General features: G+C 44.0%; 1 protein-coding gene across 9 annotated transcripts in view; it reads right to left on the reverse strand.

Moving 5' to 3' along the window:
• ARHGEF6 (Rac/Cdc42 guanine nucleotide exchange factor 6) overlaps positions 1-26,648 on the reverse strand; it is a 101,546-nt gene that overhangs the window by 23,502 nt on the left and 51,396 nt on the right. For 8 of the 9 annotated variants that reach the window (XM_045472001.1, XM_045472003.1, XM_045472002.1 and 5 more), the window contains 3 exons: positions 20,112-20,206; positions 17,037-17,132; positions 15,271-15,393 (listed from right to left, as the gene is read on the reverse strand). In XM_045472001.1, coding sequence (XP_045327957.1) covers positions 15,271-15,393; positions 17,037-17,132; positions 20,112-20,206 — 314 coding nt within the window. The remainder of the gene's footprint in view (positions 1-15,270; positions 15,394-17,036; positions 17,133-20,111; positions 20,207-26,648) is intronic. The other variant, XM_045472004.1, reaches the window with a different exon arrangement.

Consider the following 26,648-nt stretch of genomic DNA (forward strand, 5'->3'; position numbering starts at 1 on the left):
ATTTAATATGGATGCCGACACTTCAAAACAGATGTTATCCTCATTTTACAGATGAGAAACCTGAGATTCAGGAAGAGAGAGTACTCCTAAGTAAGTAGCTAAGTTGGGGTTCATGCCCAGGTCTGAGGTCAGAGCCTCAAGTCTTCCCATGATGCCACACTGCCTCTGTACGGAAAAGTATTTTGTAAACTTCAGCCCGAAAATGCATCTTTATTACTATTATTACTATGCCAAGGCAAATACCTTGCTAAAATCACATCTTTAAAAACTACCATTAAGCTGTGATTTCCAGCTTAATGGAAACTCAATTGATGTTAAGTTTCCAACCAAGAGCCCAAAGTGGACAAGGAGGTTTAAAAATTCATTACATAAAAAATATAAATAGGAAAATAACTTGAATGTGGAGAATGCATCTGAGAAGAAATGTAATTTAGAGAAAATCACTTTCCTAATTTCTTTTCAATGTGGTAAACAAGTCTTTCTGTGACTACAGAATTGCCCGCATCCTCAATATTCTAACTCTAATTGATACAGGGGTTACAACAATTAAAAGCAAATGTTAGCATGTACTTTGTTATTACTTTCTGTGCAGCATTCCAACTTCTAGGCTTGCTTAATATTATAAGAGAATTAAAAATTTTTTTCCATTTAACATGAGATCATCGGCTATCAGGAAGAAATGAACATTTGATGAGTGCAACGGAAGAACAAAATGGTCTTAATAAAGCCACTGCCCATTACAATTAATAGGTCCTAAAAGGCACATTTTACTTAGCCCGATAAATTTAATGCACAAATTAATATTGTTATACAAAAATGAAACACTCAAATATATATTGTGATACCAAAGAACAAGCTGTCTTGAAAATGCAGTTTTTAACTTTATGCAGCCTATTGGAAATGTCAATGGGTTGACTTGTTTTTCAAGCTTAACATGTTCTGTACACGTGATATTATAAAACACAAGCAGTTGTCAAGGTATGGAAGCTGTTTTAGACTCAACATATAGTGTACCTCACAGAATGCATGGTGGATGGGGCTCTGGGACGTTCTGGGTTGGGCTGGAAAGCTCCAGAAAACGATCTTACCTTATAGTACCTATACAGAGCTTAACCACATCATATAAGAGTGTTTCTGTGGAATCTTTGCAGAGATTTCTACTTTGTTTTTTTTTTTTTTTTTAACATTTATTTATTTTTGAGACAGAGACAGAATGTGAGCAGGGGAGGGCCAGAGATAGAGAGGGAGACACAGAATGGAAGCAGGCTCCAGGCTCTCAGCTGTCAGCACAGAGCCCGACGTGGGGCTCGAACCCATGAACCGTGAGAACATGACCTGAGCTGAAGTCGGATGCTTCACTGACCGAGCCACCCAGGCGCCCCAGAGATCTCCCCTCCACAGCCCCCTCCTTCCCACTCCCCTTTCATGGAAATCACTCTGTTGGAGGCCCCGGGGTGGGGGTGTGGAGTCTGGCCAGCGGAAGATCCCAGGGATGCCACTCAACTGGGCTGGGTGGATCCCTATTATTCCTTTTTCATTCACCTCGTCCCACAGACCAGGCTGTCTGCTTCTTTTCTGTTCCCACCACTTTTTTTTTCTGACCAGTCTCACTTGACCCCTTCCCCGGTTCCTCAAAGACACAAACGGAACAGAAGCTACTTTCAGAATGTTCCCAACGCTCCTTGTCCCGAAGCAAACACACAACACAGTTCTTTGGGTTTTTCTCAAAGTCTTCTGTTGCTGACAACATGGTAAACAGAGGGTGAAAACTCACAAGAGGGAAAGGGCCCAGCGGTGTTTGTCGCTGCAATGGAGACAGAAGTAGGTAGGGTTCAGACCTGTCTTAGCGCTCATTCTCCCATCTCCTGGCTCTCTCTTTAAATCCGGGCCCCTCTCTCTCGTCAAAAGGATGGGAGCCACACCAGAGCGCGGGAGAGAAGTGGGTATTTTTGTAAGGGAGAGGTTAATCCCAGGAAGAAGGAAGAGCTTCAGTAATAAGCCTGAAGGGGAGAGAGAGGGGAAATCCCAAAAGACCTCAACCAGGGGATAACAAAAGACTGGGGCAGCCATTCAAATATATGTAAATATGGGGACACATCAAGGTGGGGGTCTGCCTCTATATCCAAATTCAGATAATACATTACTGCATTTTTCACCAGGTGCTAACACGCCATGAATTTTAAAGCCTTAGACCTCATGGCCCATTGTCAGGCGCATTTCTGGTATGATACTGCCACCTGCAGGCTGAAAGGGAGAAGTTCGACTGACTGGCCTGCCCAGGCTCTAGTGATTTTCCAGCGTCTGACCATCCACAGATTCGGCAGGCAAAGAACAGAAACCCACCAGAGTCCTTATTTCAGCTAACAGCTTCGTCTAAAACAGGATTTTAGACTGAAATTTCTGGAAATTTCATTCAACTACGCCTCGCCTTTACTGTGTCAGCATAAATCGCCACAAAATGCATGTAAAACAGCTGAGATTATGTTAGAACCACGTCTGGGGAAACCCCCCGAGTATTTCAATTTAATTTTCACTCCTTACATGCAAATCAAAGGTTCGATAAAAATTCCATTCTATGGGACTCCAATGAGTCCTCCATCATTTCAAGGGATAGTATAAAATTCTCAAAAAACATCACCAACCCAAAGGAAGCAAACCGGATATAATCCCCCCCCCCCCACCAAAAGTTGAGAACCTCTAAATTAACTACGTGACAAACTTTAAATCATAATGTTTGAAGGCGTTTCTATGGTTATTCATAAAATTAAATTCCTAATATGGGGAAATGCAGTCAGTAACATTTTAACACACAGTTACAACAGAAACTTCTCTGAACACTATGCTACTTGAGGCACACTGTTTCTGGAATTGCTACTCTCAGGTTAAAAGGAAAAGAATATGTGCTCATAAAAATGGTAAGCGAACATGAGGGGGATCTCTTTTTTCCATGTTTAGTTTATATTTGAGAAAGAGAGAGAGAGAGAGAGAGAGAGAGAGAGAGAGAAAGCAAGCAGGTAGGGGGCAGAGAGAGAGGAAGATACAGAATACGAACCAGGCTCCAGGCTCCAAGCTGTCAGCACAGAGCCTGACACGGGGCTCGAACTCACGAAATGTGAGATCATGACCTGAGCCGAAGTCAGACGCTTAACCAACTGAGCCACCCAGGCACCCCAGAGGGATCTCTTTTTATTGGTATTAAAAAATTGCCCTTTGGGCACCTGGGTGGCTCAGCTGGTTAAGCGTCCAATTCTTGGTTTGGGCTCAGGTCATGATCTCACAGTTCATGAGTTCAAGCCCAACGTCGGGCTCTCTGCTGTCAGCACAGAGCCTGCTTTGGATCCTCTGCCCCCCTTTCTCTGCCCCTCCCTTGCTCACACTCTCCCTCTCTCTCTCAAAAATAAACAAACATATAAAATTTAAAAAAAAAAAAGAAATTTGCCGTTTTACACACAGGATGTTTATGTATCCTTATGTTCAAGAAAAATGTCTCTGAACCATTTTTTTTTCTTTATTGAAGATGGGTGGTAAAGTATGAGAGCGTTCCTGGAAATGACAGAAACAAATCCAGGACTGCGGTCCCCTCCAGTGAGGGAGGGAGAAGCAGGAAATACGAGGGAGCACACACACAGAACTCCAGCTGCAGCTATATTTTGTTTTATAAGCCGAATGGTGGCTACCTGGATGGGATTTATTTTATCTCTGGTTTTTGTGTGCTGGAAATATTACACACCTTTTTTCTAAAAAGGAACTAGCAACTCGCAGCAGATGAATAAAGTCGAAATAAGGGGTGGTGACAACTACCTTGGTTTTGCTTTAAATTTGTTTATTTTGAGACAGAGAGAGGTGGGAGGCAGAGAAAGCGGGGGGGGGGCGGGGGCGAGAGAATCCCAGACAGGCTCTGTGCAGTCAGCACAGAGCCCAATGTGGGACTCGATCCCATGAACCATGAGATCATGACCTGAGCCGAAATCAAGAGTCGGATGCTCGACGGACTGGGCCAGCCAGGGGGGGGCCCGAAGCCAGAGACTTTGGTATTCATTACTTCACTTAACCCACAAACCTGCAAGCTGGTGGAAACTATAAAAGCAACCATTTAAGGCCTCTAGAAACTGTCCTAATGGCATAACGATAAGTGAAAAAATACGTATTCGAGAAAACATTCTTATACTCACACAGAACGGGGAGAGTTCATGGCCTCTGAGCCAGGACCTGCTCCCCTCGCCTCTCCTTCCTTCCCAGCTCAGCCTGACAGAGACCGTAGTGGCCAAGAAGACAGGTGTCCCTCTCCCCTTCGCTTCCAATCCAAGGACACCATATCTCACTAGCATATCTCATGTGCTTCAACGTTGAACTGAAAAAGCCAATTCCTGGCAAGGGTGGCTGAGAGGCCGGAGGCTTCCTTCCGTGCTCAGCACCCCCACAGACATAGGGAGGGGGCTCTACCCCAGGAGTGGCAGGCTGAAAATACCGGGGCCCCGCACCCTCACCCCCACTCACTGTTGGGCACAAGTTCTGTGCGGGGTGAGGCAAGCAGAGAAGGGCAGAGGCTAGTGCCCTGCCCAGACCACTGGCACAAAGATTCTGCCAGGGGAGGAGGGCAGCCTACAAGAACAGAGGGCTCTGGAGCTCTCCCCAAAGGAACTGGTTTTAGTTGAAAAAGAGCGTGGGGAGGGGCGCGGGGCTGGCTCCGTCGGTAGAGCATAAGACTCTTGATCTCTGGGTCATGAGTTTGAGCCCCACATTGGACACAGAGCCTACTTTAAGAAGAAAGAAAGAAAGAAAGAAAGAAAGAAAGAAAGAAAGAAAGAGGAAGAGAGAGAGAGAGGAGAAAGGAGAGAGGAGAGGCTCTTGCAAAAACAATGAAGATTTTGGTGGTGAGCAAATGAGAGGGCGCTGGCACCTTTTCTTAATTAAGAGCAAGAATGTAAACCATAGGCCACTGAGGTCACTAGACAGAACCAAGGAAAGAGACAGCTAAGAACGGTCAGAACAAACTTCAAAGACTGGTCTCAAAAACAACCCCTGCGCGAACTTAATTGGATCAGATGACAGATCAATTTACGCCCCCAGGGAATTGTCAGAAACATGAGAGCAATCAGCTGGAAATCAGTGGATCTGGCACTAAATCAGCTGGATGTGGCATTAAATTGGGGTAAACAGCTTAACAGGAAAATCAGGGAGAGATGGTCAAAGAGAACCCCGCTAAAACCACTGTCATTTCGGGGTGACTGTGTGTGCACGACCAAGGCTGTGCCCTCTGAGGCGTGACCTCAGCGGATGCACGCTGTGGGCAAAACAGACCTCACTAAGACAGTCCAGTCAAGTCACTAAACAAACAAATAAGCAAACAACAACAACAACAAAAACATCCCCCTCCAAGACGGGAGAAAAGAATCCGTATCCAGAGTTGCTAAATCTAAAATTACATAAAGTGCCTAGTTTTCAAAAAAAAAAAAAAAAATATGTACGACACTGGGGCACCTGGGTGGCTCAGTTAGTTCAGTGTCTGACTTCAGCTCAGGTCACGATCTCGAGGTTCGTGGGTTCAAGCCCCGCGCCGGGCTCTGTGGTGACAGCTCAGAGCCTGGAGCCTGCTTCGGATTCTGTCTCCCTCTCTCTCTGCCCCTCCCCTACTCATGCTCTGTCTCTCAAAATATGAATAAACGTTAACAAAAAAAAAATTTTTTTTAATGTAACACACAAAGAAAAAGGAGTGTGTGACCCATACACAGGAGATAAAAAGAGACAACAGAAATTGTGAGAGTGACAAAATGTCAGATTTTTTTTTTCAACGTTTATTTATTTTTGGGACAGAGAGAGACAGAGCATGAATGGGGGAGGGACAGAGAGAGAGGGAGACACAGAATCGGAAACAGGCTCCAGGCTCTGAGCCATCAGCCCAGAGCCCGACGCGGGGCTCGAACTCACGGACCGCGAGATCATGACCTGGCTGAAGTCGGACGCTTAACCGACTGCACCACCCAGGCGCCCCCCAAAAAAAATTTTTTTAATGTAACACACAAAGAAAAAGGAGTGTGTGACCCATACACAGGAGATAAAAAGAGACAACAGAAATTGTGAGAGTGACAAAATGTCAGATTTAACAAAGACTTCAAAGTAGCCATTATAAATGTGTTCTAAGAACAAAAGGAAACCATGCTTAAAGAATTACAAGAAGCTATAATGACAATGTCTCATCAAACAGAGAGTATCAGTAAAGAGATAGAAATTATAAAAAAAAAGAACCAAATGGAAATTCAGGCTATAAAGTACAATCATTGTGGGGCTCCTGGGTGGCTCAGTCGGTTAAGCATCCGACTTCAGCTCAGGTCACGATCTCTCAGTTTGTGAGTTTGAGCCCCACACTGGGCTCTGTGCCGACAGCTCAGAGCCTGGAGCCTGCTTCATATTCTGTATCTCCCACTCTCTCTGTCCCTCCCCCACTTGCACTCTCTCTCTCTCTCTCAAAAAAAAATAAACATTAAAAAATTTTTTTTTAAGTACAATAACTGAAATTTAAAAATTCACTAGAGGTGCTCAGTGGTAGATCTGAACTGGCAGAAGAAATCAGTGACTTTAATGATAGATTGATAGAGAATGCAATCTGAGAAAACAGAAGGGGGTTAAAAGAATAAAGAAAATTGAGGGGCGCCTGGGTGGCTCAATCGGTTGTGTCCGACTTTGGCTCGGGTCAGGATCTCGTGGTCTGTGAGTTCGAGCCCCGCGTCGGGCTCTGTGCTGACAGCTCGGAGCCTGGAGCCTGCTTCACATTCTATGCCTCCGTCTCTCTCTCTGCCCCTCCCCTGCTTGTGCATGTGTGTGTACATGTGTGTGTGTATGTGTGTGTGTGTGTGTGTGCGCGCGTTCTCTCCCTCTCTCTCTCTCCCTCTCTCTCAAAAATAAATACACATTTTTTTCTAAAAAATTAAAATGAAGGGCACCTGGGTGGCTCAGTCAGTTAAGCCTCGGACTTTGGCTCAGGTCACGATTTCGTAGTTAGTGAGTTCAAGCCCCACATCTGGCTCTGTGGTGACAGCTCAGAACCTGGAACCTGCTTCGGATTCTGTGTCTCCCTCTCTCTCTGCCCCTCCCCTGCTCTCTTTCTCAAAAATAAATAAACATTTAAAAGAAAAAAAGAAAAATGAACAAGCCCCAGAGAAATGTGGGACATCTTTAAGCACAACAACACGTGCATCATGAGAGTCCCAAAAGAGAGAATGAAGCAGAAAAATATTTGAAGAAATAATGACTGAAAACTTTCCCAAACTTGAGGAAAATGTTAATCTACACATCCAAGAAATTCAATGAATTCCAAGTAGAAAAAATGCAAAGAGATCCATATATAAATTATCGTAAAAATGCTGAGAGACAAAAGCAAAGAGAAAATCTTAAAAAGAGAAAGAGAAAAACAATTCATGGTGTGCTAGGGAACCTGAATAAGATTAACTGCTAATTTCTCACCAGAATTAATAAGGGCAAGGAGGCAGTGAAATGATATACTCAAAGTAAAGAAACAAAACTGCCCACCAAGAATTCTATATCCATCCAAACTATCTTTCAAAAATTTAGGTGGAAAAGGGGCACCTGGGTGGCTCAGTTGTTTAAGCATCTGGCTCTTGATTTCGGCTCAGGTCATGATCTCTCAGTTTGTGGGTTCGAGCCCCACATAGAGCCCTGAGTCAGACTCCATGCTGACAGCACAGTGCCTGCTCAGGATTCTCTCTCTCTCTCTCTCTCTCTCTCTCTCTCAAAATAAATAAATAAACTTAAAACAAAATTTAGGTTGAATGAAAATATCCCCCAATAAACAAAAACTGAAAGAACTCTTTGCTGGAAGACCCACCTTACAAGAAATACTAAAGTTACTTAAAATCAAGTAAATCCAGATGTAAACTCAAATCTACCTGTAAGAAGAAGAGAGATGTAAACCGACCTATCATAAAAGACAGTAAAGGGGCGCCTGGGTGGCGCAGTCGGTTAAGCGTCCGACTTCAGCCAGGTCACGATCTCGCGGCCCGTGAGTTCGAGCCCCACGTCAGGCTCTGGACTGATGGCTCAGAGCCTGGAGCCTGTTTCCGATTCTGTGTCTCCCTCTCTCTCTGCCCCTCCCCCGTTCATGCTCTCTCTCTGTCCCAAAAATAAATAAACGTTGAAAAAAAAAAAAAGTAAAAATACATACGTCTCCTTCTTCTCTTAACTAATGTAAAAACAATTGCATAAAGCCTGCAACATATAGAAATGTAATGTATTTTACAACCACAGCACAGTAACTCAAATCCACAGGAAGAAATAAACACATAGTCAACGAGAATGTTAATGTAACTGATGCTATAAATACATCCTTGCCCTCTTTTCTTCTCTCATGTTCATTATTACACATAAAATAATATTTGTAGCAATACACTATTGGGCTTGTAACTTACAGATGTAATATGTATAACAATTGTAGCCCAAAAAGGGAAGAGGAAACAGACTTATACCAGGAATCACATTCGTATATCTCACTAGAATTAACTTAGTGTGACTTATAAAGGAGATTCTGATAAGATATATTTGGAAAGCATCAGAACAACTACCAAAGAAAGAATTAAAAACAAAAACAAAAACAAAAACAAATCACTGAAGGACTTCTGGTTTCAGCTGTGACGTGTAGAGTTCGGAAGGCATCATTACTATTCTCCCAAGTAAAAAACTAATTGAAAAATCAATGACTTTTCTTAGATCTACTAGGAATTGGGATCACAGGGAAACCACCACCCCCAAATCTGGAAAGACAGGTAAATACAGAGACTTAGAACAGAGATATGTTTCCCTGAAGGACAAACCACTGGCTCCAGTAACTGGCAGAAACATTCAAATGCTAATTTTAAGAGTCTGTCGGGGCCTGGAGCCGCTTTGGATTCTGTGTCCTCCCCCAACCCCAGCACTCTCTCTGCCTCTCCCCTGCCCATGCTCTGTCTCGCTCTGCGTCTCAAAAATAAATATTAAAAAAAATTTTTTTTAAAGAGTCTAAGTGTGGACAACCTGGACAGTTAAAAAAAAAAACCCAGCAACTCAGTCTCAGGATCCAAATATTTTTGTGGGTTTTGCATCCAAGAGCCCAAGCAAGTTCTCACGGTAAAGATCAGGGGAAAATCCTCTCGTGTGCTGATCTTTACACTTCAAAGTTTGTTAAGAGGACAGATCTCATGCTACATGTTGTTTTTTTGTTTTGTTTTGTTTTGTTTTTTTTTTTTTTTTTTTTTTGGTTACCATAAAAATAAAAGAGAAAAAAATTAAGTAGAAGAGAAATAAAACTTCCCCAGGCACGCAAAAACTGAGGGCAACTATCGCCAATAGACCACCTTGGCAAAAATTGTTAAAACAAGTTCTTCGGAGAGAAGGAAAGTTGGATCTACATACAAAAGGAAGAGTGTTGGGTCGCCTGGGTGGCTCAGGTGGTTAAGCGTCCAACTCTTGACTTTGGCTCAGGTCATGATCTGACAGATTGTGGGATCGAGTCCCACATCGGGCTCTGTGCTGACAATGTGGAGCCTACTTGGGATTCTCCCCGCTCTGTCTCTGCTCTCCCCTGGCTTGGGGGAACACTCTCTTTATCTCTCAAAATAAATAAATTTTAAAAAAGGAAGAGTGTTAGAGAATAATAAATGCAGGTAAAAGAAAACCTTTTCTTCTGCTGATTCTTCGTGGATCTAATAGATAACTTTTAAAAGTAATAATAGTGACAATATATTAGGTGGTTTTACCTTATGGAAGAATAAAATGAATGAGCACAATGTTATAAGAGATGACGGAGAATTGAGAATACTCTTTTATAAAGTACCTACACCACCTATGAAATGGTAAAGTGTTATGTGAAAGTGCTGTTAGATTAGTTATAAATGGATATTATAAACTCTAAAGCACTAAAGTTTTTTTAGAAGTATAATATGCTAGGAGAGAAGATAAACTGAAATCATAGAAAACATTTAACTAAAATCAGAGAAGTCAGTAAAAGCGGGGAGGGGGGGCGGATAGTAAAGAAACAAAGAACACGTGCAATGAATAGAAAAGTTATAAACATGGTAAACGTGAATCTGACTATATCAATAAGCACTTTAAATGTAAATGGTCTAAATACACCAATTAAAAGACAGAGACTGTCAGGGTGGGTTAAACAACAAGACTCAACGGCATATTGTCTACAAGACACAGACAGAATACAAGGAAAAGGATGCAAGAGATATATCATATTAACGGTAATCAAAAAAATAGCTGGCTTCAGGGCACCTGGGTGGCTCAGTCAGTTGAGCATCCGACTTCGGCTCAGGTCATGATCTCTGGGTTTCTGAGTTCGAGCCCCACGTCGGGCTCTGTGCTGACAGCTCAGAGCCTGGAGCCTGCTTCGGATTCTGTGTCTCCTCCTCTCTGTCCCTCCCTTGCTCATGCTCTGTCTCTCTCTGTTTCTCAATAATAAATAAACGTTAAAAATTTTTTTAAAAATGCTGGATTAACTATATTAATTTCAGAAAAAGCTGATATCAGAATAAGGAAAATTATCAGGGATAAAGAGGAAGCATTACATAGAGATAAAAGGGCCAATCCCCAATAAGACAAAATAATCCTTAACATGAATACACCTAAGAAGGGAACATCAAAATACACAAGGCAAACATTGATAGAACAGACAGGAGAAATAGATAAATCCACTATTATGGTTAGAAACCTCAACATCTCTCTATCAATAAACAGATCCAGCAGATAGAAAATTAGTAAGGATATAGTTGAATGGAACAGCACCATCAATCTAGTGATCTAGTTGACATTTATAGAATACTTTATCTAATCACAGCAAAATATAAATTCTTCTCAAGCTCACATGGAACATTCACCAAGAAAGACCCGATTCTGAGACATAAAACACAGTATAACAAATTTACAAGAATAGAAATCAACAAAAGGTGCTGGGACATTAGACATACACACACAAAAGAATGAAGTTGGACCCCTACCTCATACCATATGAAAAATTAACTCAAAAATAGATTAAACCTGGGCACATAGGTGGCTCAGTCGGTTAAGCATCTGACTCTTGGTTTCAGCTGAGGTCATGACTTCAAGGTTCATGAGTTCAATCCCCACATCGGGCTCTGCGCTGACAGCTGTGGAGCCTGCTTGGGATTCTCTGTCTCTCTTTCTCTCTCGGCCCCTCCCCTGCTCACTCTCTCTTTCTCAAAATAAATAAATAAATTCTTTTAAAAATAGATTGAAGAGCTAAAGGTAAGAGATAACACTATAAAATTCTTAATCAGGCATAAATCCTCATGACTTGGATTAGGCAATAGTTTTTTTAGGTAGAACACCAAAAGTGCAAGCCACAGAAGACAAATTCGAAATTAAAACTTTTGTGATTCAAAAGACACCATCAAGAAACAAACAAAAAAGGACCCCATCAAGAAAGTGAATAGAAAATCCACAAAGTGGGAGAGAATTTCTGCAAATCATATATCTAATAAGAGGATATAAAGAAGAATATATAAAGTGTTGCAAGTCAACAATGAAAAGAGGAATAACCCAACTGAAAAATGGGCAAAGGATTTAAAAAAAATTTTTTTAATGTTTATTTATTTTTAAGAGAGAGAGACAGAGTGCAAGCAGGGGAGGGGCAGAGAGAGAGAGAGAAAAGGAGGCTCCAGGCTCCGAGCTGTCAGCGCAGAGCCCAATGCGGGGCTTGAACTCACGAACCGTGAGATCATGACCTGAGCCGAAGTTGGAAGCTTCAACGACTAAGCCACCTAGGCGCCCCCAAAATAGGCAAAGGATGGAGGTACCTGGGTGGCTCAATCGGTTAAGCGTCCGACTTCATCTCAGGCCATGATCTCAGCGTTCATGAGTTTGAGACCCGCATCGGGCTCTCTGCTGTCAGCGCAGAACCCACTTCAGATCCTCTGTCTCCCTCTCTCTCTGCCCCTCCCCCACTCACTTGCGCGCGCTCTCTCTCTCTCTCTCTCTCTCAAAAATAAGTAAACATTAAAAACGAATAAAATAGGCAAAGATCTGAATAGACATTTCCCCCAAAGAAGCTATGCAAATGGCCAAAAAGCCCATGAAAGATATTTAACAGCATCCTTCATCAGGGAAATGCAAAGCAAATCACAATGAGATATTACTTCACACCCGTCAGGATGGCTACAGTCACAAACGCTGATGATAGAAAATGGCGGGAATGAATACAAATTGGTGCAGCCACCTTGGACACCAGTCTGTCAGCTCCTCTAAAGGTGAAACATAAGTTTTCATATGACCTAGCGATTTCACGCCTGGGTGTCCACCCCAGAGAAATGAAAACATGTCCACACAAAGACTTGTAGCTAATGTTCATAGAGGCATTATTCACAATCCATATGTCCACCACCTTGAATGGAAGAATATTATGCTGTATATTGCATATAGTATATTGTATATTGTATGCTGTATATTGTGTATCTAAACAATGGAATCTTTTTTTTTTTTTTTTTTTTTTTTTTTGGTGATTTAAAAAACAAGGTACTTAGGGGCACCTGGGTGGCTCACTCGGTTGAGTGCCTGACCCTTGATTTTGGCTCAGGTCATGATCTCACGGATCCTGAGATCGAGCCCCGTGTCATTGGACTCCAACAGGGTGGAGGCGACTCTCTCTGCACCCCCCTCTCTCTCTCTGCACCCCCCACTTGCATGCTCTCTCTCTCTCTCTCTCTCTCTCAAAAATAAATAAACTTAAAAAAATAAAAATTAACAAATAAAGACCAAGGTGCTAATAAGTGCTACAACACGGATGAACCTGGAAAACATTACGAGAAGGGAAAAAAGCCAGACCCAAACGGCCCTGTGCTGTGTGATTCCACTTAAATGAAATGTCCAGAGTGCCAGCGAGTGCCTGGCAATTAGGATGGGTTTGTTTCGGGAGTGATAAAAATGGTCTCCAATTGATTGTGGGGATGGTTGCACAACTCCGAATATGCTAAGAATAATTTAACTGTATGTGAATTCAAACCCAGTAAGCCTGGTGTATAAAAAAGGAAGTGGTAATGTTTTATTTCTTAAGCTGGGTGGTGTGTACCATGGGTGTTCACTTTATTGCAATTCCTTAAATTTGCATTTAAGTTATTCTTTGTAGGTAAAATATATATCTTAACAAACATATCTGTTTAGAAGTCTGGCAGACCTGGGTTCTAATTCTGGCTCAACCGCTTAACGGCTATGGGTTCTCGGGCAGATTCCTTGACCTTCCAACGTCTTATCTGTAAAGCAGAGACGGTAATAATAGTAATTCCCTCATAGGCTCTTACATCATGTGCCTGGCACACTATCAGTGCTATTATTAGCTAATATTAGCTCTAAGGAGTTGAGCCACTTGCCTAAATAACTCAGATTCACGGCTCTGCTTTCTTTAAACTCCAACTTCCGGGTTTGCTATTCTACAAGAATTCACGACGTTGGTCAGGGAAATAAAAACTGACCTTCGAGTAGGACCCACTGAATTCTACCTTAAAAATGTCCTTACTGGGGGCGCCTGGGTGGCGCAGTCGGTTAAGCGTCCGACTTCAGCCAGGTCACGATCTCGCGGTCCGTGAGTTCGAGCCCCGCGTCGGGCTCTGGGCTGATGGCTCAGAGCCTGGAGCCTGTTTCCGATTCTGTGTCTCCCTCTCTCTCTGCCCCTCCCCCGTTCATGCTCTGTCTCTCTCTGTCCCAAAAATAAATAAACGTTCAAAAAAAAAAAAAAATTAAAAAAAAAAAAAAAAATGTCCTTACTGGGGCGCCTGGGTGGCGCAGTCAGTTAAGCGTCCGACTTCAGCCAGGTCACGATCTCGCGGTCATGAGTTCGAGCCCCGCGTCAGGCTCTGGGCTGATGGCTCAGAGCCTGGAGCCTGTTTCCGATTCTGTGTCTCCCTCTCTCTCTGCCCCTCCCCCGTTCATGCTCTGTCTCTCTCTGTCCCAAAAATAAATAAACGTTGAAAAAAAATTAAAAAAAAAATGTCCTTACTTAACGGCTCTATGAAGTCAATAACGCTCTTAACAGAGCAGGACAAAACCCAAAATTCCGCCACCTCCGAGGGTTGGTGTTGACTAGTGTTCCAGTCCGGCTCTGGGAGTTCAAGTCTGAGCCAGATTGAGAGAAGAATATTCCTTTTGGCCATGAGCAGTCTCTACAACTCCTATCCATTCTGAATCTAGTCTCCAGGTTAAGTCCTGAGAGACCCTGTGTGTCGTACTTGCTACTGTCCCCACCACATCAGATTTCTAGCACATGATTTCGAAGTTCAAACGGCATCTTTAAACCTATCGCACCTGAGTGGCTCACTTGGTCAAGCACCTGACTCTTGATCTCGGCTCAGGTCATGATCTCATGGTTCATGGGATCGAGCCCCATGCTGGGTTCTGTGCTGACAGCGCGGAGCCTGCTTGGGATTCTTCCTCTCCCTCTCTTTCTGCCCCTCCCCTCCTCGCTCGTGCGTGCTCTCTCTCTCTCTCCCAAAATAAAGAAATAAACTTACAAAAAAGAAACCCACCATACAGCGTGCTGGCCCAGATGAATGCATCAATAAATGTGTCAGGGACAGGGAGCCCGAGGGTCAGGAGGGGTAGGAGAGAGAAGCATTTATCAAGGTCCCTTGCGAGGACTCTGAAAGGAGACACTATTCTGTTATTCCCCACGAATCTGAAACAATTTCTAATCCTGTACAATTATTATCACAACCCACTGCATAAAGTACCTGCCTGGTAGTTCACACCGCTCGTGTCCTTCCGCCCTCCATGTTAGTAAATATCTGCCTTCCAGTCACAGCACTGCTTGAGATGTCCCCCACCAGACAAAGGGAAAGTGAAAACGAGATGACCCCTGGCACTTGAGCTATTTGTCAGCAACTCAGAAAAACCATTCATGGGGGCACCAAAGGATCCAAATAGAGTTTTGCTTCAGGAAGGCCTTCCCTGAGCCTCCCCTCCCCCCACACTCAGCTGATGCCATGTCGCACAGTCTCACCCCATCCTTTTCATTACCCTTTTGTCCTACAACATGTTTATGGTGTTTGATTTCACGTCTGCATTGCTCTCAAGAGTCTATGCTCTGAGGGGAGGGACTTCCTCTTCCTTGCTTACTGCTGTATCTCCACCAGCCAGTACAGGACCTTGCACATAGCAGCCGCTCGGTCATCAAAAGTTCAGCTGGCGACCTTGGACTTCCAAACGAAGCAGTCCTAGGAAAGGATCTCACCGTAAAGCAGCCTATTTGGGGAAATGGTAACAATTTACCTGTGCTGTGTGAGTACGTTGACAGCTGAAGGGTGGTTTGCGCAGTAAGCCAGATACATAGATTTAAAATGAGGCATGAGGTTCAGTAGACAGCCTCCTACTTTGTGTTGGTTTTCTGGAAACCTGTAAGTAAAAACAGATGAAACACAGAATGTAAAATAATAAACGCAATAAAGGAAGATGGTTCCGATCAAACCTGGCAACGTGCAAACCTTTGGAATTGTTTTGCCAAAATTAAAAGAGAAACTCTATTATAATCACTTCCTCCATGAAATGTAAGTTCTTGACCACCAAACACAGCACCGATACATAAGGTCAGGTACTTACCTGGAATTACGAAGTAGGATGTTTTGGGTTTTTTTTTTTTTTTTTTTTTTAAGATATTTACTCAAGGGCGCCTGGCTGCCTCAGTCGTTAAGCATCTGACTTGGCTCAGGTCGTGATTTCATGGTTCGTGAGTTCGAGGACCACATCGGGTGAGCTCGAGCTCTGCTTCGGGTGAGCCTGCCTCTCTATCTCTGCCTCTCCTGGGATTCTCTCCTTCTCTGCCTCTCGCTCACTTGTGCCTCTCTCTCTTTCTCAAAAAAGGTATTTATTCAAATTATAATATTCAAGTTTTTGGCCAGGCACACACAAAAATACTGTCGGCTAATTTATATGAAATTCAAGTACAGACACAACTAATCAACTCCAAAAATGACATATCACAAAAGAGTATTATGTAGTCTTAGTGGCCTGGTGGTCCCTAGGCAGGATGGCCTCAAGATTTTTTTAATTAATTTTTTTTAAGTTACAAGCCACCTGTTTTTATTTGTAGAAAAATCAGAAACGTGCAAGAAAGAAAAAATATTACCCAGAACCCCACCATTCAGGGATAGCTATTATAATTTTGGCATTTCCCTTGGACTTGCTCCTACCTCTTTCTCTATAAAATGGAAAACGAAGATTACAAATCTAGTCTGTGATCTGCTCGTCTCACCTGGTGACTTCTCTTCCCTCATCAACAAGCTGGATCCCTATGCGCATTGAGGATGGCTCCACAGGTCTCTTTGGTGTGGGCTCTTACCATCTTCCTTCCTGGATGACCACCCGTGTCCCAGAAAGCTCAAGAAACAGGCAATCCCTCCAGTTTCGCTATAGACGATGAAAGGTGCCAACTTCTCCAAGATACACTGCTTGGAAAATGAATCTTGCTACAGAAATATACTGCCTGATGATCATTACAGCCCATTCCATAGTTGAACACTTCAACCATCGAGCTAGCCATCAAATATGTCTTGTGGTTCACACAAAGATATACTTTCCTTTCCCCACTTCTTCAAGTTTCAACTGTTAATATAACAGATAAGATCCTGGGTGTGATTTAAAGAGAAGCAGCAGCTTGTGCAACCAAATGAGTCATCTGACTAATTTTCCATTTGCAATGTACAAAAGAAAATACCTAATCAATGTCAAAGGCATCATCCGCGGTCGATCGAGACCTTATTTGGCTCTTACACTGCCCAGGAGCAGTAAAAGCAATACAATTTTTCAGTAAAGTCAGGAACAATTTACTGCACGTAGAGCCCTGATATATACAACTAATGGTTTGGCCCTGTGAATGCCACCACCTAGCGTATTTTCTCTGTACCGGGACCGTTTCTCAGAGTTGTAACAAATGAGTAAACATAAAATGCCCTTAATCTAAGACAACAGTTAAAAGGAAAACAAAACACGCCAAGGAAGCGATGTTGCTGGCTATCTTGATGGCAATATGTGACACTTACTTTGAACATTCTTCCAAGGCTTGGCAGAGCGTCTGTTGAAATGAGCATACTTCTTCAAAGTTCCCCAATAAAGATGTAAACTCCACACTACTGAGACTGGAAAAAAAAAAAAAAAACATACATAGTTTCAGTGGCTAGAATTTAAGGATGATTCTAGTTATCTATCTCTGGTCTAGTGAGCTGATGATTTGCTAATAACTGGCAAAGGGGACAAGGGAAGCAACCCCTAGATTTTAACTTTCGCTTTTTAATTTACACCAAGTCCGTGTTCTTAAACAACTTGTAAAAGCATCTTTACTTGGGGTGCCTGGGTGGCTCAGCTGGTTAAGCGTTCGGCTCTTGGTTTCGGCCCGGGTCGTGATCCCGCGGTTTCGTGAGTTCAAGCCCAGCGTCGGGCTCTGCACTGGCAGCATGGAGCCTGCTTGGGATTCTCTCTCTCCCTCTCTTTCTGTGCCCCGCCCCCCGACGCTGTCTCTGTCTCTCTCAAAATAAGTAAATAAACTTAAAAAAAATAAAAGTGAAAGCGTCTGTCCTTGATTTTCTTATCCTGCAGTAAGAATAATGATCGTCAAGCAAACGAGGGTTTATAAAAGCCATTTAGGCATTTTACAGTGCAACGAGTGAACGAAGTACAACTGCATACTATCTAAATATCTTAATAGGCAAAATGCATCATAACGGGGGATAAACGTAAAGCATTTTGAGTCTTCTAGAGCCGCTGGGAGAGCAATCGAAGGATAGTATATATGCTCGCAGAATGCACAGGGGAAAAATCACAAAACCCAGTTTCTCCCAATTTGCAATGCTCATAAATCAACGAAAGGAAATGTTTAGGAGAGGAGGTCCAGGAGAAGAAACTAATACTGATTTGTCTGTGGAGTGGAACGGAGCAGATAAAGGCAAACGGAACAGTTTTATCCAGAGCTTCTGCGCTGTGACTTCTGTCCATTCCTCCCCTACCAGACAGTACATGATAACAGAAGCGCCAACCACACTCACCCGGCACTTAACACGGAGGCGGGCGTTTCACACATAACGCATCGTAACCTGCCCACAACTTTATGAGGTAGGGACTGTTGCCTCCGTTTTTAATTAGTTTTTTAAGTGTTTTTTTAAATTTATTTCTGAGACAGAGAGAGACAGAGCATGAGCAGGGGAGGGGCAGAGAGAGAGGGAGACCCAGAATCGGAAGCAGGCTCCAGGCTCGGAGCTGTGAGCCCAGAGCCCGAGGTGGGGCTCGAACTCACGGACTGTGAGATCATGACCTGAGCCGAAGTCGGACGCTTCACGGACTGAGCCGCCCAGGCGCCCCTGTCGCTTCCGTTTTACAGGTCAGGAAACCCAGGCACAGAGAGGTCCAGCAAATCGCCCGGAGGCACAAAGCCAGTGAAGGGTGAAGCCAGAATGCCAATCAAAACGTTCTAGCTCCAGAGTCCATGCTCTTAGACCGTTTCGGGGAGGAGGCTTTTCTGAAGACTTAAAAGGCCTTTCTTCTTCATGTATTAATACCAGGGGCGTGTTTCCCAGAGAGTCATTTTTGCTGACAAAGAAAAGGAACACCCAAACAAACGTTACCCGAAACCCCTCGGGCATAAAAAGCTGCCAGCTTCTCTGCCCCCATCGCCCTCCTGAACCACACGCTGGAAAACCCCTATGATGGGGAGTCAAAAGCAAAACCTTCAGCCAGCCAGCTTCCCTTTCCTCTTACTGTTTCCAGCTTGCTAATCAGTCACTCCTTCATTTGAAATCTCACCATCTCCCCTCCCAGGGTCACCGCCTCCGTGTCCTGCCTCTGCCTGTCACCTCCGCGAAACGGAAGGCACATGTCACTGGTGGCAGGAGGCACAGTGGGTCGAGCGTGGCCACTTCCTGGCTGTGTGATGGGTATGGCAGTAGGCCCTTCTGGGGATGGTGATTTCTTCCCGGGCGCTGGACCCAGTGATTCACTGGGGTTCCTTCCATTCAGCTCAAAGAAGCATGATTCACAGAATTCACTTCGTGCTTTACATAATAATAACAAAGGACACTTTGTTGTTGATCGCGTTTAAGCTCTTACAAAACATAGGACTATAAAATCCTTTCACGCTGGAGTAATATTCCCACAGTGCCGTGGAAAATTCCCAATTGGGAAATTCTGCCAGGCTTTACGCCTTAGCAAACATGATGTGGAAAAAAGGGAGAAAAATCGTGAAATATATGAAACATATTTCCCTGACTGAAGCCCAAAACTTTAGGCAGCTGTCCAGCAAAAGTAAACTCTTCCCGAGGAAAAAGAGGAGGCTTTTGTCCCCCATTACATGGGCCAACTGCTACATTTTCTATTTGACTTATAGATCATAATCTCCAGTAAAGGGTAATCAAGTAAGATATAAACACCAACAAATGCAGTTAGCCACTGTTTAATATGCTATTCTAGAAGCACACACACACACACCCCCAAAATGAGCGGTCGATATTTTTCTTTCACGAAGACTAAGTTTTCAATTCCAGCCTCAGACAGTCACTTCGAAGACCAGAATAAGGTTTGAATGTTTTGTTTTAAAAAAAAAAAAACAAAAAAAACAAAAAAAACAAAAAAAAAACATTTTAACATCTCTATCATTCTCTTTTTGCCTGGCTGAAATACAGGCTTGAAGTGCCCTTATGAACATTCACAAAATGCCACACTCTTTCCGCTCTCAGACCGCGGGAAAGAGTTTCTGCCCTGGCAAGAAAAGGTCACGGGGAGCACAAAACTTTCCAGTTTACATGTTTGCTGCATAGAAACACCAGCAGGCCCTCTTGGGGCGAGGTAAAACCGCATGTGTCGCTTTTAGGATGTACAAGATAAAAATTGTGACAGACAGAAATGCGGATCCGCTCATTCCTTCCACAGCCCAAAGAGACAGAAAGCCAAGCTCTCCAGCGGCAACATCTTGCGTAATTTCCGTTGCCTTGACCGTGTTTCTTGGCAACCTGTGATCTGTGGAAATTCTTCTAAAGGGCAAAATCAATTATTCAGTGACATAAGAGTAATGACTCGATGCTGACATTATCTTGCTTTATTTAGCAACGGGTTTAAAACGTAAATCTTACTTGTTATTGGCCTGCAGGGGTCTTAAGTAAGTGACAAGTAGAGACTGAAGTTCTTTAGCATAATCCTTTTCCGTGTCCAAAATGTTCTGTAACACCTATGGAGAAACAAAGGTCAGGGTCTTGTATTTGTCAGGACAGTCCCAGGTAAGAAAGAGCTTTTAACCAAATTATGAGGCTAGCACTGTAAGTGAGAAGCACAAAATCTGAATGCCCTTTGTTTCATTCTAGCAAACTACTTTAATGATTATGGTTATATTGCATAAGTCATATGAATACAATTTTTCAAAGTCACCCATAACCGGAGGGGCCTGGCCATTTACACAGTACTGTTGAGAATGCTTTTGTTTGGGTACCAATTTGACAGTAAAATATATTTAATAAGAAAAGAGAGAGAGAGAGAGAGAGAGAATGCTTTTGTGTGCTTAAATCACTGATCCTCGGGAAAGGGCTCAGTTAGCTAACAAAGGATCATTATTCCCATTTTATGGAGGAGAACGTTGAGACCAGCCACCTTAGAACGCGCAGATTCAATGTCAGGATAATTTAATGAAAATGGACGTCAAATGCCGTCAAATGTCTTTACGTTTTTGGTAAGACCTTTAGGGGACAAAAATCTGAGGCCACGGTGAATTTTTAAGTAGAGTTAAACCTAGTCTTTCAAAAAAGGTAAAAGGTGCTGGGATGAACGATTCAAAGGGAAGAGGAAGCAGGAGTGTGAGGAATTTGGCAAGGGAAACAAAGCCTACCGGTGTTATGAATTAAAACCAAATTAAACTCCTCTGGGCAAAACAACCCACGTACGGTCCACAGTCTCTCTTGCCCCACCAGTGCTAGGGGCCCGGTCCATCCCCCAGCCTCTTCCGGGGGCAGCTCCAACCTTCCCTTCAAGCTCCTCGAGACACGCAAGCTAACATTTTCGTACCTTTTCTCTCCTACCTCCTAATTCATTCAACAAACATGTACCGAACGCCTACTCTGGGCCGAATGCCGCGCGGCCTGCCGGGAGCTTCCTCTCCGTTCGCAGGGCCAGACAGCGTGAGGCGTTCTTAGCTGGGACGTGTACTCACAGGACAGTCCATGACGATCTGCCTTCGAAAGGTGGAGTGAGCAAGGCGAGCGGAGGCCCGGGCGACCGTGGGCGTTTGGGGGGACACAACCGGACTGGAGGGTGGTCGTCCGGGCTCTGCTCCCGACTGACAGCCTGGCTACAGTTTTAAGGCTTCACCCGCCTCACCTCAGATTGTGACATTTCACCTACCTCAGGGACCATTGTGAAGAGGCACTGAGACACTGGACAGGTAGGTGCTAAGTGAGCAGGAGACAGTCCCACCAACGTAAGGGGGCAAGCAAAGGTTTCTCCACGGCAGCGCTATTGACATTTCAGACCAGATAACTGTCCGCTGTGAGGGGGGGGCCCTGTGCGTTACAGCATGCCTAGCAGCATCCCTGGCCTCTACCCGAGAGATGCTAGACGCCACTACCCACCCCCTGCTCCAGCCTGGCGATGACACACGTGTCCCGGCATTGTTCAGTGTCACCGAGGGACAATACTGGCCCTAAGTCAGAATCCCTGCTTTAGAGGGAAGCCGCCCACAGGGTGGCTTCTGCAGCGAGGACTGAGGTCACACGGCCTTCTCCTCAGCCACTTCTGTCTCCTTTCAGTTCCTGTCTTCCTCAGAAACCACTGTCGAAAGGTGTTAGTGGAAACAAATCCCGGGGCCTGGAGGTTCCACTGCTCCCTGAAATTAATCCAGTGACGGGCTGGCGATGCTTTCCTCCCCCCCCCATAGAAAGTTTAGGCACCCCAAAGGAAGTCAGCAACTACCCTGAGATGAACAAAAAAAGAAAACACAACGTAAAAACATTCACGGGATGCCCTTAAGGCAGACGATATGCAGCTATAAATGTCTCTATCGAAAAATAAGCAACAGGACTTCTGGTTTCTGGGCCAGCATTTAAGGAGCTTGGAAGTCATTACTCCAGCCTAACAATCAGCAGATTAGCTGAACTAACTGGGGAAAAAAAAAAAAAAAAAAACAACTAACTCTTCTTCTCAGGGAATTGAGGTCACAGGGGACAATGCTACCCCCAGAACTGGAGAGACAGACAAGCGGACACTGAAAATCAAACTTGCTGGAGCAGAAACCCATGAGCAGAGGCCTCTGTGGAACTCAGCAGCAGGGCAGGAGAATCCAAACTGTGACCGAATTGCTGGGGGGCTCAGCGTGGCCCAGTCTGAGAGTTGAAAACCCCAGGGGGCCCAGTCACGGGACAGCCCGCCCATCTTTTGTTTTACCTCCGCTAGCCACTAGGTTGTCTCAGTGAAGGAGGAGGAAAATCTCCGTCCCACTTCAGAAGGGGAGCCATCTTGAAATACGCCACAGCATTCTGTTCATCCTAACAAGGTCTGCCCTCAAGAGAGAAACTATTTGACCAGAGCTTGATCTATCCGGTTTTTCGTCAGAGCCTAACCCACCTAGGGGAAAGGAAATACCCTATCCCAGTCCCTCTAGCCTTCCTGTCCCACCTAAGGGAGGAAAGCTGCTGAGAAGCACTGGTGAAGTTCGTAATCCAGAGACATAAACTCACCAAAAGACTGAGACCTAATCACCGGGCTCCAGAATACTGCCCCTGCCCCCCGTGCCATGCCACCATATTACTAAAGACCTATCTACTGCAGTTCCTTTCAACTAGTACCTCATGTTTGGCTCTCAACAAAAAGCAACAAGGCGTACTACAAGGCAAAAAACGCAGTTTGAAGACACAGAGAAAACATTAGAACCATGGTCAGATATGGCAGGAATGTTGGAATTAATGAGACTAGGATTTTAATATAACTATGTAACATGCTCTACTGAAAGTAGACAACATACAAGAACAGACGGGAACTGTAAGCAGAATGAGAGAAATACTTGGAATAAAAATGAAACGGTAGAGGTCCAAAACACTCTAATAGAAATGAAGAATGCCTTTGGTGGGCTCATTAGTACACTGGCCCACTAAAAAAACAATCTCTGAGGGGCTCAGTCGGTTAAGCGTCTGACTTAGGCTCAGGTCATGATCTCACAGTTCGAGCCCCGTGTCGGGCACTGTGCTGACAGCTCAGAGCCTGGAGCCTGCTTCCGATTCTGCGTCTCCCTCTCTCTCTGCTCCTCCCTGCTCATGGTCTGTCTCTCTCTGTCTCTCAAAAATTAAAAAAAAAATTTTTAATTAAAAAAAGAGTCTCTGAACTTGTGGATATGTCAACACAAGATTTCAAAACTGAAAAGCAAACAGGAAAGAAAAAAAAGACTAAAGAAAATGGAACAAGATACCAAAGATGACATATGTTTAATGAGGCTACCAGGAGAAGACAAAGAGAAAGGGACAGAAGAAATACTTGAAACAACAATGACTGAGAATTTTTCCACATTCATGTCAAACACCAAACAACAGATCCAGGAAGCTCAGAAAACACCAAGCAGGCAGATCATATTTAAACTGCAGAAAAAAACAATGATAAAGAAAAAGTCCTGAAAGAAGCCAGGGGGAAGGGTGGGGAGGGTTGGGAACAGCTTACCTAGAGAGGAGCTAAGATAAGAATTATATTCAACTTATCCTCAAAAACTATGCAAGTAAGAGAGGAGTGGAGAGAAATGTTTAAAGTGTTGAGAAAAAAAAAAAAATCTCCCCAACTTGGCACTCTGTACCTTGTGAAATTTTCCTTCAGAACTCAGGCATATAAAAATTGAGGGGATTTGTTGCCGGTAGACCTGCCTTGCAAGAAATGTTTCCCAAAAGGTTCTTCAGGAAGAAGGAAAATGCTATATAGGTCAGAGACCCAGATCTACATAAAGAAAGAAAGTACGAGAGAAGTAGTCAGTGAAGCATCTGACTATTTCAGCTCAGGTCACGATCCCAGGGTCATGGGATCAAGCCCCGCGTCAGTCACGCACTGAGTGTGGAACTTGCCTGGGATTCTCTCTCCCTCTGCCCTTCTCCCCATCTCTCTCACTTGCACACTCTCTCTCTCTCTCTAAAATAAAAAAAAAAAAATGAAATAAAATAAAAACTCGAATTTTTTGTATTCTTTTTTTTTAATGTTTATTTATTTATTTTGAGGGGGAGGAGGGGACGGGAGAGAGGGAGAGAGAGAAGCCCAAGCAGGCTCTGTGCAGCCATCACACAGCCCTCTGTGGGACTCGAACCCACAAACCACGAGATCATGACCTGAGCTGAAACCAAGAGTGGGTCGCTTAACCGACCGAGCCACCCAGGTGCCCCATCTACTTTTTTTGTATTCTTAATTGATCTAACAGATAACAGTTTGTTCAAAATAGTAACAGGAACAATGTATTCAATTATATATGCTTATCTACAAGCATATATATGATGCCTACGTATAAGTTTATGTATAAATGAAATGAATGACAGTAATGATGCCAGGGGTGGGAAGGAAGAATTAGGTATACTCTGTTATTATAAGGTGCTTGTGCTACCTGTGAAGCGGTATAGTGCTCTGTGACAATGGACCCGGATTCCTTCTAAATATATATTGCAAACTCTAGGTCGACCACCCAAAAAAGTAAAAAAAAAAAAAAAAAAAAAAAATCTACAAAGATACAAACTACCAAAACCGACTCACAAAAGAAATAGAAAATCCAGGAGCGCCTGGGTGGCTCAGTCGGTTCAGCGCCCGACTCTCGATTTAGGCTCAGGCCATGATCTCACAGTCATGAGATTAAGCCCCACGTGGAGCTCCGTGCTAGGCGTGAGGCACGCTTAAGATTCTGTCTCCTTCTGGGGTGCCTGGGTGGCTCAGTCGGTTAAGCGTCCAACTTCAGCTCAGGTCACGATCTCGCGGTCCACGAGTTCGAGCCCCGCGTCGGGCTCTGGGCTGATGGCTCAGAGCCTGGAGCCTGCTTCCGATTCTGTGCCTCCCTCTCTCTCTGCCCCTCCCCCGTTCATGCTCTGTCTCTCTCTGTCCCAAAAATAAATAAACGTTGAAAAAAAAAATTAAAAAAAAAAAAAAGACTCAAAGCACATATTTCTCATCTGTTAATGGAAACTCTTTCCGTTTTTTTCTCCCTGACCCCACGTCCTTACCCAGGATGGTCCTTCCAAACTCTAGTTTGTCCATCAGTGAAACTGCCTGCCCAGCTGGGCTGGGGTCGCCTGTGGTACCTCAGCTAATCGCTTACATAAATGCGCTGCACTCATATTCATTTTGTATTCTTAGAAATGGGGAGAACTACACCAGAATTCAGCAGCACCGTCTTTTAGTAAGTAAGAGGGAAAACATACGCAGACTGCTTCATTAACAAGATTTATTTGTCTACAGCATTTGTATCAAGGGTGGGAAAAGGCTGGTAGCGTGCCTTCCTGCTAATGTTCAGGAAGGGATGAAATCATCTAATCATCTCCTTTTGTTCACATTTTTCTAAAAAGACCGGGTCTGGATACGAGCCATCTCACATCCTCACCCTCCTTTCGAGCACTGTTGCCTAGAGCTGTGACACTACCCAAATCATCACGTCTGTTGAACATAAGAGAAACAAAAGAAAAAAAAAAAATCAAACCGAATCCGCTCACCCATTGCCCGAAGGAACTTTTTAAATTAGAAACTGCAGGCGTTATTTACCTCGTAAAATGAGGTTTTCATTTTCTTTTTTTACTTTTTTTATCTTATTTTAGAGAGAGCGTGCACTCATGTGCCCGGGGGAGACGGGAAGAGTGAGTGAGAGAGAGAGAGAGAGAGAGAGAGGGAGAGAATCTTAAGCAGGCTCTACGCTCGGAGCAGAGCCCGATGCGGGGCTCAATCCCATGACCCTGGGATCATGACCTGAGCCCCAGTCAAGAGTCGGATGCTCAATTGACGGTGCTCCACAGGCGCCCCATAAAATGTGATTCTTAACACAATTAAACAGCATTGTTTGAATCCGACCTCCCTCTCACCACTGAAACAGCGTGATTGTTTCAACGTCCTTCAAAACGCTATCATCTGGGGCTTCTTCACAAGAAATCAGTAGGATTTTGCAAGAAAGGTGCCAACTGTCCTGCTCCAATGGCTGTATTTGCCAGGTGAGGCGGCGCATTTTCTAGAAGTCCCACTCTCGCTGGACCCACCAGCCTGGGACACGCAGAAGGCAAAGGTGAGGGAAGCAGGGATAGATATCTCCCGCCGCCTTTCAGTGAGCAAAACTGAAACAAATTTCATAGCTAAACATTTCCTCCTTCAGAGCTAAACAGAAAACATATTTTAACTCCTATTGTTGAAAGTTTTGTGGGTGGCTGAATGCCGACTTTACAAAACTGAACTGACAGGGATGATCCACGATTCCTTCACTGAATAATGCAAAAAACAACAACAACAACAAAAACCCAATTGAACGGTAACGTGTTAAATAGCACTGCCCTGGCTGCGGTCTGACGAGCAGAAATGCTCACCAGGGTGGACACTTAGGATCGTTTCTCAAATTCATTTGAGCTTTTATTGCTTTTCTCAATCTCAAAAGACCAACTGATGAACTTCTGAGACTGGTTCTTTATTTTTCAGGC

Source organism: Leopardus geoffroyi, chromosome X (assembly GCF_018350155.1).
Source record: "Leopardus geoffroyi isolate Oge1 chromosome X, O.geoffroyi_Oge1_pat1.0, whole genome shotgun sequence".
In the NCBI taxonomy this organism is placed as follows: Eukaryota; Metazoa; Chordata; class Mammalia; order Carnivora; family Felidae; genus Leopardus; species Leopardus geoffroyi.